This window comes from Mustelus asterias, chromosome 2 (genome assembly GCF_964213995.1).
Source record: "Mustelus asterias chromosome 2, sMusAst1.hap1.1, whole genome shotgun sequence".
Classification (NCBI taxonomy): Eukaryota; Metazoa; Chordata; class Chondrichthyes; order Carcharhiniformes; family Triakidae; genus Mustelus; species Mustelus asterias.
The window spans coordinates 160,137,354-160,154,461 of NC_135802.1; the positions used below are offsets into that span (position 1 = coordinate 160,137,354).

At 41.0% G+C, this 17,108-nt stretch overlaps 1 protein-coding gene across 1 annotated transcript in view; it reads right to left on the reverse strand.

Annotated features, from left to right (window-relative positions):
- Positions 1 to 17,108, reverse strand: part of atp2c1 (ATPase secretory pathway Ca2+ transporting 1) — an 85,664-nt gene that overhangs the window by 47,273 nt on the left and 21,283 nt on the right. The window contains exons 4-7 of the mRNA XM_078199766.1: positions 15,427 to 15,516; positions 13,082 to 13,117; positions 9,034 to 9,095; positions 5,199 to 5,307 (exon numbers count right to left, since the gene is read on the reverse strand). Coding sequence (XP_078055892.1) covers positions 5,199 to 5,307; positions 9,034 to 9,095; positions 13,082 to 13,117; positions 15,427 to 15,516 — 297 coding nt within the window. The remainder of the gene's footprint in view (positions 1 to 5,198; positions 5,308 to 9,033; positions 9,096 to 13,081; positions 13,118 to 15,426; positions 15,517 to 17,108) is intronic.

Consider the following 17,108-nt stretch of genomic DNA (forward strand, 5'->3'; position numbering starts at 1 on the left):
TTATTTTTGTTAAACATCATATTCTTTTTATAAAACTCATGACTCATCTTTCTGAAATTTGCTCATCAGCCCCTTGACGGAGGAAAAAAATGGATACGGCCCCCAAGCGAAAAGGTAAGACAAGCCTCATATAAAACATTAGTTCGACCACAACCTGAGTACTGCGTGCAGTTCTGGTCACTTCATTACAGAAAGGTTGTAATTACATTAGAGGGGGTACTGAGGAAATGTATGAGGATGTTGCCAGGACACAAAGTGCAGCTATGAGAAAAGATTGGAAAGGATGGTGCTGTTCTTCTTGGAACAGCAGAGATTTAAAATGTACAAAATTGTGAGGGGCCTGAATAGAGTAGGTGGGAAGGACCTATTTACTTTAGCAGAGAGGTCAGACACTAAGGGGCATAGATTTAAAGTGATTGCGAGAAGGATTAGAGGGGAGATGAGGATTTTGTTTTCCACTCAGAGGGTCATAGGGAGTTGGAATTCACTTCCTAAAAGAGTCATGGAGGCAGAAATCCCAAACTCATTTAAAAGGTAATTGGATGTGCACCTGAAGTGTCGTAATATGCAGGGCAATGGATCAAATACTGGAAAGTGCGGTTAGACCGAGTGACTCGTTTTTCAGACAGTGCAGATATGATGGACCAAGTGACCACTTTGCTGTAAACTTTCTATGATTCTAAAACTGCAGCCAGATATGGTGTTTAACTTAAATATTAAGATTTAGCTGGAAAAATGTAAATTTGAATTACATCATTTTTCTTTAAGACCTAGTAAGGGTAAACAGCCTCTCTCTCTTCGCATCGTTTCCTCCGTTTACAAGTTTCCCATTCAAAGTGTCTCCCACAACCATTAAAGTGGGAGAAGCATTTTGTTTCCTCGGTCACCACCAATCCTGCTTTTAAAGAAATGTTATAAATAGTACAAGAACAACTCGGGAAAGACTCATTTTCTGAACTTTGCTTGCTCATTTGAAAAGATACTCGGACACTAAACCGGTCCAAAGCCAAGTCCTTCTAGGTCCAGAGCCACTCGAGTTTAACCTCAACTGTAATCTACAGTTTCCTCCACTGAAAGTCAGTAGCTTCCCACCAGTTGTAATGTAACCACTGCATAGGAACACTAGGAGAAGCAAAGACACATTTGACAGGCACTAAGGGGACACTCAAGTTGTCCTTTGTATGCAATTAGAAGCTAGGTTTGGAATGTTTACTTTGTTGTGGCTTTTATTATTGCATTGTGGCCAAGTCAGAGGTCAGGTAAGGTGTGGGACTGTTGGTGAATGGGGAACTGGGATTACAGCAAATGGTATCACAGGGAGTTCTTCACATACAGCCCAGGCAGAAAGGGCCTTTCCTCCCTTTTTCTTATTCTCCTCCTCACCCTGTTTTCCCTGCCCCTGAATTGCTTTCTCTAAATTGGTGGAGAGAGGTGTCTGCTCATAATAGCAAGTTTGCGGGATATTATCAGCTCAAATCTTCACACACGCTCTCCTAGGCACTTTCACAGGGGTCTGGGCAGTGGAAGTGTTGTTTCAGCAATATCACATTTTTCGTGCCAGCATGGCCTTCATATTATGTATGCTGCACATGTGAGCACGGGTGATGCACCAGAGTCATCAGCCATGGTCATCAGCAGAAAGCCCTCATCACTCAGTCATCTTCACTCTGCCATTGTAGATCAAATGCGGGCGGTACAGTGAAGTCATCGTGACCCAACCAGGATACTGTTCATTGATAATTCGCTGCATGTGGTCACATTCTAGCTGGATATTGATGAATTGGAATTTCATTCAGTTCTACTAAGGGGCAGAGGTGTCATGTGGCACCCCTCACCTTCGGGAATTCGGCAAGCCACATGCTCATTTCACCTCAGCCAAAAGAGAAATAAATGCGGGCTTCTCTTATTAAATAAAGAGCTTCTGGGACCTCCCTTACTCGACAAGGGACAGCAAAGTATAAGATACTTCATGTGTCTTCAGCTCCGGCCTGGAAGGAGACAGATTCATAAAAGTTCACTGCCACAGTCACACTCTCAGCCGTTCGCAAAGCAGTCCTTGCCCTGCTTTAAGGTTACAAGCTGTAACCGGTAGCAGATTTCAGGGAGTATGTCCATCGCAGATGGCACACACATCAAGCCTTGCTGAAGTTCAGATAGGATCATTGCTCTCAAACATCCTGTGCAGATATTGCCTCTGATTTCTTCTCCTTTACCCTCTCCCTCTTCCAGCAGCTTGCCCTGCTTCATGTGATCTCTGCTCCTTCTCCAATTTCTGCTGCATTCCAAGCAAAATGCCTGCACCCGAGTCTGGGAGCAACTGATTTGTTCAGAAGCCTTTAAATCAGGACAAAATCTTTCACCACTCCCTGTAGACCGCTGCTACTTTAAATAACTATAGGAAGCCCTAAACACATGCAAAATTGTAGCAACAGCCAGGCAAAGAAAAATCAACCAGCAACTAACACGTACGTAGTTGATGATCCCTTTGAATAGGTGGCTGGCTGACTTCATGATCTTCCTGCATCGCATGCCTCTGGCAAACGTTCACTGCACATGCTGAGAGCAGCCATGATAAATTATTTATGAGCCTAATTTCTCACTCCAACAAATATTGTCACATACAATGCAGTGCAGTCTGTTCAGTCAGCCGAGCCGGAACTTCAACCCACATTCCCCTATTCCTTGGTGCAACACCAACAGCCTCCCTTTAAAAAATGGCATTAAATAATGAACTTACACCAAGTAAAGAATAAAAGTTCATTAAACATCAAGTTAGCAGAGTTCACTGCACAAATATCATTACTCAATGCCCTGAGCTGGCTCCAAAGTCTATCAGCATTTGCTACTTATCTGGTTTGACAAAGTGGACTGCACAGGTATTATTAATCAATTTCTTGGTTGAATATCTAACGTGGAGGTTCTTATTAATAGTCTTATTGCACATAAATAGGGAAGTTAATGGTTAGTTCTGAACCAACAACATATAATAATGTCATATGGATGGTAACAGTTAAAATTCAAATTGCAAATAAATTTGTTTCTTTTATGGCATTGCATCTATACAATAATACAGGTGCACAACCCTTACTGTATTAAAGAATTGGCCAAGAGCTGTTGGCAACCAAGACCAACAGCTGATTAAAACAAAGAGGACAGTAAAGTCCAATCTTGTCGTACATCACATTATGTAAAGATGTGGAAAGGGACCCAAATTGTGCAGCGTGCAATCCCTTTCATCACCAAGGCTCGGGTTTTATTCTGACAATAACCTCCTCTACAGAAAACTCAGCTGAAGTCCAAAGTCCAGTCGCAAAACCTAAGCCAAGATCAGAAAAAAATATATAAACTCTCCTTTAACCTTGATCCTGAGAAACACACTAATCCAGGTGTAGGAGCTTGGCTTCTAAACATTTTAGCTGACTTACCAGTTGATCCCTTTCCTCACTCGTTTCAACTGTGCCTGTCAACTGGTTTTCTCATCTAAGCAAAAAGCAGAAAAGATTGTGTCTATCCATAAGCAAGGATCAAAGTCAGACTCAGACCCAATAACAACTGATAATTAGGTCAAAGCTTGTAGCAATAAGCAGCTGCTGCATCACCTCAACTGTAACACCTTATTTAGTTGCCAATTTAACTACAAAGCAAATGAGCCGACACAAGATTATAATGATACAGATATAGTATGATTCTGTCATTTGATGGGATGAAGTGAGCCTACTTCATGCCTAAGTTCATCCATGACACTATAGCCAACAGGGAGTACACGCTATATGATGACATTAAAATCAATGATTAAATAAAACCTTCAGGCTCAAAGGGAAATCTATCAGTTGCCGGGCAATATTTCGAATTTCTGCATGAAACCAGAAACACCTACAAGCAGCAAAGTTCTATTCACTACTTCTGCTTATAAAACTCTCTTCCCAAATAGTGCTGTCACTTACAATGCATTCTGTTCTGTGTAGATTTTCAACTGGGGTTACTTGATCAAATATTAAGCCAAAGGATGCTTCAGGTAACTATTAACACATCAGTACAAGTTCTCGGTCTTTTCTGTTCTCACGCCACTACTAAGGTTTAATTTTGAGAGAGGCCCAATCTTCGAGAACAAAGATGCCTTTGTTCTAGAAGATTGGTTCACTATAATTAAAAATCAATCATCAAGTAACATCGACTTGCATTTGAATCTGAACCACTTCACAAACCAATTTTTGTACAATCAAAATTATGTTTTTGCCAAATATATGAACCTATGTTCTTCAAAGATAGGGATGACAATTAAATTGTAGCTGATTGGCAGCTGAGCACCATTTACCTACCTTACCTCCATATCCCTTGATACTCTTACTGAACAAATAATCTATGCATCTCAGTCTTGAAAGATTCTACAGCTTTAAGGGGAGGAAAATCCCAGATTTCTGTTGTCATTCTGTGGAAAAAAGTATTTTGTAATTTCCTTCCGAAATGGCCTGGCTCTAATTTTAGATGATGTCTGTCTGTTCTTGATTCTCCACCTCCATCCGGGAGGAAATCATTTCTCTTTACTTATAAAACCCTTTTAACATTTTAATCTTGATCAGTTTAACCCTCAATTCTTCCTTTTTCAAGGGACTTTTGCAACCTGCTCTCATAATTGAATCTGTGCTGCACCCACTCCAAGGTCAATATACCCTTCCTTTGGTCCCGTGGCCAAACTGAGCAGTGTTCCAAAAGAGGCCTGACCAAGACTATAAAACTGGGACATGAATTTGATATTTCATTATTCAGTAGCAATAACACCAATTTTTCTAACATCCAAGAGCCTCCTGTTTTACTTTAGTCTTGTGTTGGAGTTTTAACCTCAAAAGCACCCATTTTTCAATGAATCAGCTTGACAATTTCCTTTAAAAATAACTATCGGGTTGGCCTAACATAATAAAGTTAATAAATACAAGTAAAAACTGCAGGTGATTCCTGTTAGGATCTGATGAGGAAATGGACTGATGCTAATATCATCGAGGACCCATAAAAGCAAGAGAGATTTGATCAGAGAATTGAGAGGTCAATAATCTAATATAATGTGACATATTAAAAATAATTCCAAACAATATTTATGCAATTTTGAATTTGCTACATAGATAACAAGGAAAAAATTGAGAAACGCACTATACATGAAACATTAGCAACAAAAACTTTACTGCAGTAGACCAATACAATACCTCAAACAAACGTAGATCAGCAGGGACTTTATCACCAACACTCAAACACACTGTATCTCCCGGAACCAGCTCTCGAGCGAGCAAGTGCTCCATTCTTCCTTCCCGTATACTAGAGTGGAAAGAAAGTACATGCCAAAATAAAATGCAATACTGTTAGGATCAACTTTATCACAGTTCTTTCTGCATGTAAATTTTTGTTCTCTTTAAGTAGAAAAACATCAGTGCTAGGATGAAAAATTATCTTTTTCAGGAAGTCTGCATTAGCATCAAATATTCCCACATCAAATATAGCATGATTAGTATTTACAGTAAAGTTCACTCTTATGCTATTCCAGAATTGTAACTACTGTAAATTTCCCATACCATCCATTCTTGTGGTCTTGCACTATAATCAAGCCACATTAGGGGTAAAAGATGTTGGATCGAGATGAAGGATGCTTACAGTCAGCTATAGAAAAAATGTTCATCTCATTAGTCCAAAGATGTGTAGGTTAGATGGATTGGCCATGGTAAAATTGGCCCTTAGTGCCCAAGATCTATAGATTAGATGGATTAGCCATGGTAAATGTGTGGGGTTATGGGAATAGAGCAGGGAGGGGGCCTGGGTAAGATACTCTGTCAGGAAAGTCGATGCAGACTTGATGGACCGAATTAACTCCTTCTGCACTGTAGGGATTCTATGATTAGTTGGTGCCATGTCCTAAAGGGGAAAAGGATATTATTGAACCTCTTGTGGTAGCCATTTCCCAAATGTATTTTGTTTTAATGTACTAACAACGTTACTGAAATATACATCAGGCTAACCAGCAAAAGTAGGTTGAAGTTTTTTCTACAAGAGCAAAATAATGCATATGAGGAGAAAGGGAGGTGAGGAATACAGTTTTCTGGAATGAATAGTTAATTTAGCATTGGATAAAAAAAATTGACTTGAGAGAAAGCAGCAAATTGTGGCAAATGGTTGTTTTTCAGACTGGAGGATACTAGACAGTATTCCCCAAGTGTCAGTGCTAGGACAACTGATTATTTAATATATACATAAATGACTCTCAGCGCCAGGGACCCGGGTTCAATTCCAGCCTCGGGTCACTGTCTGTGTGGAGTTTGCACGTTCTCCCTGTGTCTGCGTGGATTTCCTCCGGGTGCTCCGGTTTTCTCCCAACTCCAAAGATGTGCGGGTTAGGTGGATTGGCCATGCTAAATTGCCTCTTAGTGTCGGGGGATTAGCGAGGGTAAATAGGTGGGGTTATGGGGATGGGGCTCGGGTGGGATTGTGGTCGGTGCAGACTTGATGGGCCGAATGGCTTCGTTCTGCACTGTGGGGATTCTATAACAGATGATTTGGAGTTGGGGACCAAGTGTAGTGTGTCAAAATTCGCAGATGACACCAAGATGGGTGGAAGAACAAGGTGTGCAGAGGATGCTGAAAGTCTGCAAAGGCATATAGATAATCTAAGTGAGTGGGCGAGGGTCTGGCAGATGGAGTACAATGCTGGTAAATGTGAGGTCATCCATTTTGGTAGGAAGAACAGAAAAATGGGCTATTATTTAAATAGTAAAAAAATTGCAGCATGCTGCTGTGCAGAGGGACCAGGGTGTCCTTGTGCAGGAATCTCAAGGAGTTGGTTTGCAGGTGCAGCAGGTAATTAAGAAGGCAAATGGAATTTTGTTCTTCATTGCTAGAGGGATGGAGTTTGAAAACAGCGAGATTATGTTACAGCTGTATTAGGTGCTGGTGAGGCCACACCTGGAGTACTGTGTACAGTTTTGGTCTCCTTACTTGAGAAAGGATATACTGGCACTGGAGGGGGTGCAGAGGAGATTCACTAGGTTGATTCCAGAGTTGAGAGGGTTGGGTTATGAGGAGGGACTGAGTAGACTGGGGCTATACTCATTGGAATTCAGAAGAATGAGGGGAGATCTTATAGAAACATATAAGATTATGAAGGGAATAGATAAAATAGAAGCAGGGAAGTTGTTTCCACGAGGGTGAAACTAGAACTAGGGGGCATAGCCTCAAAATAAGGGGAAGCAGATTTAGGACTGAGTTGAAGAGGAACTTCTTCACACAAAGGGTTGTGAATCTGTGGAATTCCCTGCCCAGTGAAGCAGTTGAGGCTACCTCATTGAATGTTTTTAAGGCAAGGTTAGATAAATTTTTGAACAGTAAAGGAATTAAAGGGTTATGGTGAGCGGGCGGGTAAGTGGAGCCGAGTTCACAAAAAGATCAGCCAGGATCTTACTCGATGGCCTACTCCTGCTCCTAGTTCTTATGTTCTTATGACTTGGATATTGGAATGCAGCTTTAAATTTGAAACTTTGCTGATGATACCAATCATGAAGGTGGGGGCAAGCAGTGAGGATGATCACGTTTAGCTAACACGAGACATGTAGCTTGGCAGAATAGATAAAGTGGGAGATGGAATTTAATACAGAGAAGTGGGAGGGTGATGCATTTTGGAAGAAGGGGTAGGGAGAGGCAGTAGAGGCTTAATGCCACAGTTCTAAAGGGTGTGCAGAGACAGAGGGAATTGCAGGTTGATATTCATCGATTTTGAAGGTGACAGGACAGATTGAAAGAATAATTAACAAAGCATATGGGATCTTGGGATTCATAGAGACACTGAGTACCAAAGCAGGGAAGCTATGCTGAACCTTTGGCAGGCTCTACCAAACTAGGATATTCATAGAAATCATAGAAACCCTACAGTACAGAAAGAGGCCATTCGGCCCATCCAGTCTGCACCGACCACAATCCCACCCAGGCCCTACCCTCATATCCCTACATATTTTACCCACTAATCCCTCTAATCTACGCATCCCAGGACACTAAGGGGCAATTTTAGCATGGCCAATCAACCTAACCCGCACATCTTTGGACTGTGGGAGGAAACCGGAGCACCCGGAGGAAACCCACGCAGACACGAGGAGAATGTGCAAACTCCACACAGACAGTGACCCAAGCCGGGAATCGAACCCAGGTCCCTGGAGCTGTGAAGCAGCAGTGCTAACCACTGTGCTACCGTGCCGAATATTGTGTCCAGTTCCGGTCACCACACTGTAGGAAGAATGTGAGGGTCCTTAAGAGGGTGCAAGATTCCCAAGAATGGTTCTAAGGATGAGGAATTTTAGGAACAAGGTTCGGTTGGAAAAGCCAAGGTTGTTCTCCCTAGAGGAAAGGAGATTTGATGGAGGTGTGGCTATTATCATTATAGATTATCAGTAATTGAGAAATTATTTAACCAGTACAAGTTTAGGTAGACAAAGAAAGGTTGATCCCATTAACTGAAAGTACAAGGTCTCGAGATCACAGATTTACAGCTTTGGGCAATAGATGCAAGAGGAAGGATATGATTAAGAACTCTTTTTCACAGCGACTGGTACTGATTTGCAACACACCTTTGATGGTGCTGGAAATAGAGGCAACCAATGATTTCAAAAAGAAATTGGATGGACATGAGAGAAATGAGTTTGCAGGACTACGAGGACAGAACAGGAGTATTGGACTGACTGGATTGCACTGCAAAGAACTGGCACGGGCTCAACGGGCCAAATGACCTCTTTCTGTGCTGCAATGAATCTATAACTGTATGCGAATCAAAAAATGCATAGGTTGTTTGCCTTCTTGGCTTTTACTGATTACATGAAACAGCAGTCCGATTCTCATGGCATAGTTCATGTCACAAGAACAAAACTGGAACCAATGCCAAATAAATAGTTTCCAATGTTAACTACAGTGCTCAGCTCATAAATGCTGCTGCACGTTAACCACAAAAGGGACCTATTTACATTCTCCCGGAAGAGGACAAAATAGGATTTTGATTAAAAATAATCATACCAGTGGCATTCTGGGGGAACCAATTTGCTCAATTCTTCAAGAGATTTTTCAGACCGATATTCCTGTAGGAAATGAGCAAAAATAAAGTAATGCTATCACACATGAAACATACATTATAGTAAAACTGTGTATGAGGGCACACACAAGGTTATAGTTTTATATTCATATAATACAGCATGATTCTAACTCCATCAAACAGCTCCTTGACCTCTTCACACTGTCATTTCAAAAGGCATCCCATCCCTAGCAACTCAGTAATAAACATTTTGCTCTTTGTTTAAAAAAAACTTCCGTTTTTGCTTCTAACTTCTTACTTTTTGATCCACGTTTTGGACATGGTGTTTGTAAACAGAATCTCTTTGGTGCAGAGGCCTTTACATTTTAGACCCTATTTTTAAGGGTGGCACGTCTGACTTTATAGTGCTCTCACCTCTGAGTTAGAAGGTTGTGGGATCAAAGAGTCCCACTCCCATACAAAACTAAAATTGTTCTATTACTTGATCTAGTTTCATTGCGTTCATGGACCTCAGCAACTGAATAAAGTGAGTGCATGAATCATTATACTCAGAGGAAAGCTTGAGAGCTTACAACAGCTATCCAAACCTTTCAACTTAATTGCTTTTTTGCAATCACAGAGATTTACAGATTTGCTATGACATTCTGTGGGACCTCTCTGCTGACCCCCATTCTGGCTGCTTTTGCATAGACTATCAGCATGAATGTAGGCCACTCGTATACTCTGTTGTTACTGAATAATCATTTTCACACTGAAGGGTTTATATTACATTGTCATCACTACAGGGTCCAAAAAAGCATGTTCAATTATTGAGAAATTCTTTAGCTCGGTACATACAGACTTTCCCCAGCACTACATATTACTATGGTTGAATACCCATCAAAATATAGCAAGTGGTTTCTGCTAAACTGAATATTCATTTAGTTATTAGGATCCTAAAACAGTACGGCCTCTGAACTAAAATTAGCAACCTAATTTCCTATTTCTGAGCTGTTATCAGTCCAGTCTGATATTAATGACTGCAATGTACTGGACAGGCAGACAGGAAAAGCACAGAAATTTGTATGTCTTTTATTTGTTAATTTATAGAGTACAGGCCAAAACCACGAGGACTTTGGTGATAAGTCTCCTTTGAGACTGAAGTAATTTTGGGTTGTTGCTACTTGGAAAAAAATAAAACACATGGCAAACATTTAAAATCATTTTTTGAGCCTTCGGTGTGAAAAGTGCAACTTTAGTTAGAGTTACTTGGAATGTTTAATAATCAGTATTTCTAAGGAAAATTATCTTGCTTCATCAATGTCTTTCTTTAATGTTAAGCCGATAAGCTTTTCATGCAAGACCCTTAATTCATAAACTGTTTTCAGGACCAATGAGAGCCCCATGACAACTAGTGTACACCCTAGCTCAAAATACCGGGAACAGCCAATTGAATTCCCATTATTTTCAAAAAAGTCAACAGGAATCCTTGCAAGTTGCACTCCCAAATTTAACATCTGCTTAGGGGAAAACTTCTGAACCAAAGAGAGATGCTCTTTCGGAGGGTCGGTGCAGAGTTGATGGGCCAAATGGCCTCCTTCTGAACTGTAGGGATTCTATGAATCCAATTTTCTGGATGACCTTGGAGGAAATAACTTCCAGCATAGGTATAGGAAAAGGGAAGACAATTTATGGCATTGATTATCAATGAAGGCAGATTAAAGAAGCTGAGTTTTTTTTGCTCGTTGGGAAGGTGCAGAGTTTTGAAATGATCTAACTGAGGCTTTCATGATTGGAGGCAGCTGACTGAAGTGATCCAAGCCCAATTGTCACTCTGGCAAGGGACTGGGGGAGTAGGAGAGATGCATAGTGCATTATCATACAAACCTTTAACCTCTGCGGCCTGGTTTTGAAGTTGGAAAGAATGGGAAGAAGTAAATGCCCATTCATATATCTTTCGCATGCGTTGTAGGGCCTACATTACAGGAAATCAGCTTATCTCAAACTAATTAGTACTTGGTATAAGTCCGGAGCACATTGCTGCCCAGAATTATTAATAAATTATCCCTCTGTTACTGAACATTGTACTAGTACAACAGTGCAAAGGGTGATAAAAGATTTACATTAAAATATAACCACATGCAGGAGAACAGTGCCAGAAACCTTACTCGTCACCTGGTTAGTGTTCCATACAGAGGGAAAGTTAACATTAGGAAAGTAAAAAAATAAAGATCACTTGACAAAATCTCATTTTGATCAGATCATAAAATTATGATCAAAAAAGTTCTTGAGCATCTGTTCTCATAGTCAATCACTGGAGGATACTCAATGCCGAATTACATCTTACACTCCCTAGGTGTCACAGGTAAAATAATCCATTGGGACCAATGAAATGAGTGCTCAGTCGAACTGCAGAGTACCCAATGTGGCACAATAAAATGCCAGATTACATCTACATCGACCACGCCAATATTTAAACTTTTGAAACAAAAACAGAAAATGCTGAAAAATCTCAGCAGGTCTGACAGCATCTGTGGAGAGAGAATAGAGCCAACGTTTTGAATCTGGATGACCCTTCGTCAGAGCAGACCATTGCACTCTGACGAAGAGTCATCCAGACTTTGACATTGATAGGATGCAGAGCTGGGCCGAAAAATGGCAGATAGAGTTTAACCCTGATAAGTGCGAGGTGATTCATTTTGGTAGGACAAATTTGAATGCGGATTACAGGGTCAAAGGTAGGGTTCTGAGGAATGTGGAGGAACAGAGAGATCTTGGGGTTCATATCCACAGATCTCTGAAGGTTGCCACTCAAGTGGATAGAGCCATGAAGGCGGCCTATAGTGTGTTAGCGTTTATTAACAGTGGGTTTGAGTTTAAGAGCCGTGGGGTTATGCTGCAACTGTACAGGACCTTGGTGAGACCACACTTGGAATATTGTGTGCAGTTCTGGTCACCTCACTATAAGAAGGATGTGGAAGCACTGGAAAGAGTGCAAAGGAGATTTACCAGGATGCTGCCCGGTTTGGAGGGTAGGTCTTACGAGGAAAGGCTGAGGGAGCTAGGGCTTTTCTCTTTAGAGCAGAGGAGGTTGAGAGGCGACTTAATAGAGGTTTATAAGATGAGGGGGATAGATAGAGTGGACGTTCAGAGACTATTTCCTCGGGTGGATGTAGCTGTTACGAGGGGGCATAACTATAAGATTCGTGGTGGAAGATATAGGAGGGATGTACAAGGTAGGTTCTTTACTCAGAGAGTGGTTGGGGTGTGGAATGGACTGCCTGCTGTGAAAGTGGAGTCAGACACTTTAGGAACTTTCAAGTGGTTATTGGATAGGCACATGGAGCACACTAGGGAATGGGATAGCTTGATCTTGGTTTCGGAAAAGGTTCGGCACAACATCGTGGGCCGAAGGGCCTGTACTGTGCTGTACTGTTCTATGTTCTATGTAACTTACATAATGCCTTTCAGGGCATGAGGATATCCCAAAGCACTTCACGGCACTTCTGAATGCTGTAGAGAAATGCAATGTCATATCTGCTTTGTGCAAAGCCCAATCAGATAAAAGCTAGAAAATCTTTTTTTGGTAGCGTTGGTTGAGGAGTAATTATTGGTCAGGACACCAGGAGAACAGTTTCTGAATAGTGCCATGGAATCTTTTATACACCCGAGAGAACAATGGTGTGGCTTAACATCTCATGTGGCATACAGTACATCTGACAACGCAGCACTCCATTATTGCCCAGACTGTATTTGTTCAATTTTCAACACTAGGGTTTGAATCCATATCCTTCTCATTCAGAAGCATGAAGACGGTGGAGTTTTGAAGTCTCCATTTTAGTAATAAAGCTATTTCTGATAAGGGATTTCAACACTCCAGTAACATTAGTTCAAATGTCATGATATGCGAGATGAAACGTCAAAATAATTGTTTGCTCTGGTAGCTTAGCATTACCGGGAAAGGTTTAAATACATATAACAGACGAGTTAAAAGCATCAATTTACATTTCCAGCCTTGGCCAAGTTTTTAATAGAATACAAAAAGACACTAACCTGTACAAAGGCAACTGTGACCACAATTAATATAGCCTATCAGAGAGGAAAAGAAAACTATGATTAGTCCACATCAAAATCGTAATTAATTTTCCACAGGAAAAAAAAGATCCAGAGGTCAATTAGCTATTCATTTACAGTGGTATTTTTATGACCCTCTGTAATTACCAGATATAGGATAGAAAATATATGAGGTCCTACTAAGCAAAAAAAAACATATAAGTTTTGTGTTCTGCTGAAGTCTAAATTTAACCATGTGTAACCATATGCACTAGAAAGTGAATATTGGGCCAAATCTTGCTGGAATTGTAACACAAATTCACAATGCAAACCATCATTAATGCATCGGCTGACAAGATTAAAGCAAGAGGAGATACGCTGGGAATAGAAAATTCCCATAATCTGCTGGTTGATTTTTGATGTTCCATCATTTGCTTCGTACAAAATAAATTGCTGGATTCATACAATAATTGTCCAGTAAACTCATTGTTGAAGATTAGGACTCATAATTAACAGTGAAAGTATCCTTTTAATGGCAAGATAAATTTTAATGCTATGTCAATGAACCTCTCTGGCCCAGAAAGAAACACTTTAAACTGTTCAACCACATTGGACTAGATCCTTTTCAGAGAGTTAAATATTTTTGTAAAATGTTCTCTCTTCAATCTTTCTTACCCTCTTTTTAGGAGGGATCTTACCACCTTAGTCTCTGCTGCAATAGCAGACCATTTTCAGGTTTGGAACTAAATTCCCTCAAGAGCAGGCCCAACATTTGTCCTTTACCGGAGTGCATTCATTCTGTCAAAAGAGGGATTCCTAATCAAAGAGACCATGGTATGTGTCAGAAAAGCGCACCAGCAAACACAGGAATGGAGAGGAAACCAAGGACGACTGTCCTCTGGGTCTCTTTTTTTATTCAGTTTACGGGCCCTGGGCATCGGCTGGGCTGGCATTTATTGACCATGCCTTATTTCCCTCCATTTTCAGAAAGACTCAACCACATTGCTGTGGATCACTTGTAGGCCAGACCCAGGTAAGGATGGCAGATTTCCTTCCCTAAAGGGCATTAGTGAACCAGAAGGGTTTTTATGGCAATCAACAATGGTTTCACGGTCATCATTAGACATTTAATGCCATATTTTTATTCAATGCAAATTTCACCATCTGCCAAGGCATCATTTGAACCCAGGTCCCCAGATCTTGCTTTGGGTCTCTGGATTACTAGTCCAGTGACAATACCACAGCACCTCTGCCTCCCCCACCTCTCACACATAACTGAATGTCCTGCTACGGAACCTGAGGCTGAGGAAGATGTAGCCAATACTGCTGTCAGAGCAGTTTGGTGGCCTCTGCTCCTGATCTTCACAGGGGTGAAAGGTAGAGCTGCAAAAACTGTACCCAAACCACATAGAAGGATGGTAGCAGGGAAGGTCTGCTGAAGTGAGTGAAGTGCTGAACAGGTGAAATGCCTTTCAAAAAGTTGGTAATCAGCTATCATACAGTGAAAGCACTAAGAATTTCTCAATTATTGGCATGACAAAATACAGGAGATTTGCTCCATCTTTCAATGCCCACTCAGGGAAAGCTGGAAGAAGCTGGGATGACTTTGGGATCCCGACTCACTGGGAATTTCACACCCCATTCAATCCCACACACCATTAGCACCCCATTCCTTCCCCAAAAGGGTGGAACAATTCTTCCCTTTATTTCTCTTTCCATACCCAATTTGACTCTAATTCATCCAATTCTATTATCTGTCACCCCTAGACTATTGGTCCAGTCATCCATCCCAAGGTCTCGATACTCTGTCGTTAACCCATATTCCAGCAGGCTATGCCAGAAATTATACTTGAGTTGAAGAGGACAGTAAAAGGTCTAATTAATAGTTCTCTGCTCCAGCAAGATACATATTTCTACAATTAAACTAAAAATATTTAGAATCATAGAATCCCTATAGTGCAGAAAGAGGCCATTCAGCCCATCGAGTCTGCACCGACAACAACCCCACCCAGGCCCTATTCCTGCAACCCCACATATTTACCCCGCTAATCCCTCTAACCTACGCATCCCGGGACACTAAGGGGCAATTTAGCATGGCCAATCAACCTAACCCGCATATTTTAGACTGAGGGGGGAAACCAGAGCACCCAGAGGAAACCCACGCAGACACAGGGAGAACGTGCAAACTCCACACAGACGTCCAAACCAGGAATCAAACCCAGGTTCCTGGAACTGTGAGGCAGCAGTGCTAACCACTGTGCCATCCAGATTTAATTTGACTGCATTCGAGTTACATCTATATACTTGTATATTATTTATATATTAAATGAACATCCACATCTTACCACTGTAATGCTGACTGCATCATCCAGCTGGTGCATTAGAACGCTGATAACAGCTGAAGCCAATAGGAGCATAATAAGGGGGTTTTTGAACTGCAAAAAAAGTGAAAGTGTTTAATAAAGAATCCCTAATGGACCTCAGCATTATTATTTTACAGTGAAACTAGATTTCTAATGACCATGGTTCAAGATGGCAGTCTCACTGATTTCAGATTACAAAAGGTCGCTGTAGTTCAGTGTGAACACATGGTATCCTCTGTGAGCAAAGGTCATGAGCTTCGACCAAAATGTATAGTATTTTTCAAGAACAAATGAATAGTTGCAGCAAAATTGATCTCAATGACTTCTGAACAAATATCTCTTCAATCTCACTGAAGTCGGACAAGGGAAGGCAAAACATGGTGAAAATCAATTAGCTGACTGAACACGAAGGCAAATGAACATATTATGATCAGAACTGTTCAGCTGAATCAATAGAATATCTTTGCACAATGATATGAAAATGACGTACAATGAATGTGCATTTTATCTAAACTCGCACCAGAATAACCATGCTGTATTCTGCCCTATAGCCCCAAGGCAGAACAAAACCTTCCTGCTATCTCTCTCAGCCTTTTGAGGCCTGACTGCCTATTCAGTGTCCTGTTTCCAAATGTCAGATTGCATTTTTGACATGTGGCATTCGGTTTTATTATCGCCTGTTCCGGCAGGAATAGATCAGGGATAAAAAAACATTCCAACACAGTGGGTATGAAGTGTTGTCAATTTTGAAGACAAATCACTGTTGGCTTGCTGCTGGAAAAAATAAATAAGCCAATTAGCTACCTCTCTTCTGCTGGTGAATTCACAGACTTGTCTGTAGCTGTCCTGGGAAATTAAAATCTTTGAAGGGAGTTTTAAAACAAAACACATTTTAAAATAACAAATCTGGAAATACAGACAAGGAATCCTTAGCACAAAAAAAATCAAATTGACACACCCAAACTAATCCTTTGATTTCAAAACACACTAGGATATACTATCAGTCTGATCGTGAACTACAGAGCTGGAAAAGTAATCACAAGAAGAGCCACACTAAACCAGATTCCCCTGGCTGGGTGGGTCAATATTAATGATATTTAATCTTTCTCCAAGAGTTCTTGAAACCATAAAAATAATGTAATGGAAGCAAACACGGCCTACAAAAAAAATGCAAAATTTGATTTGATTTATTATTGTCCCATGTATTAGTATACAGTGAAGAGTATTATTTCTTGTGCACTATACCATACGTAGAGAAGGAAAGGAGAGAGTGCAGAATATAGTGTTAGTCATTTTTTAAAGTTTAAAGCTTATTTATTCGTGTCACAAGTAGGCTTACATTAACACTGTAGTGTTACTGCGAAAGTCCCCTAGTCACCATGCTCCAACACCTGTTCGGGTAACACTGAGGGAGAATTTAGCATGGCCAATCCATCTAACCAGCACATCTTTCAGACTGTGGGAGGAAACCGGAGCACCCAGAGGAAACCCACACAGACAAGGGGAGAACGTGCAGATTCTGCGCAGGCAGTGACCCAACCTGGGAATCGAACTTGGGCCCCCGGTGCTAACCACTGTGCCACCATAGTCATAGCTAGGGTGTAGAAGATCAATTTAATATATGGTAGGTCCATTCAAAGGTCTGATGGAAGCAGGGAAGAAGC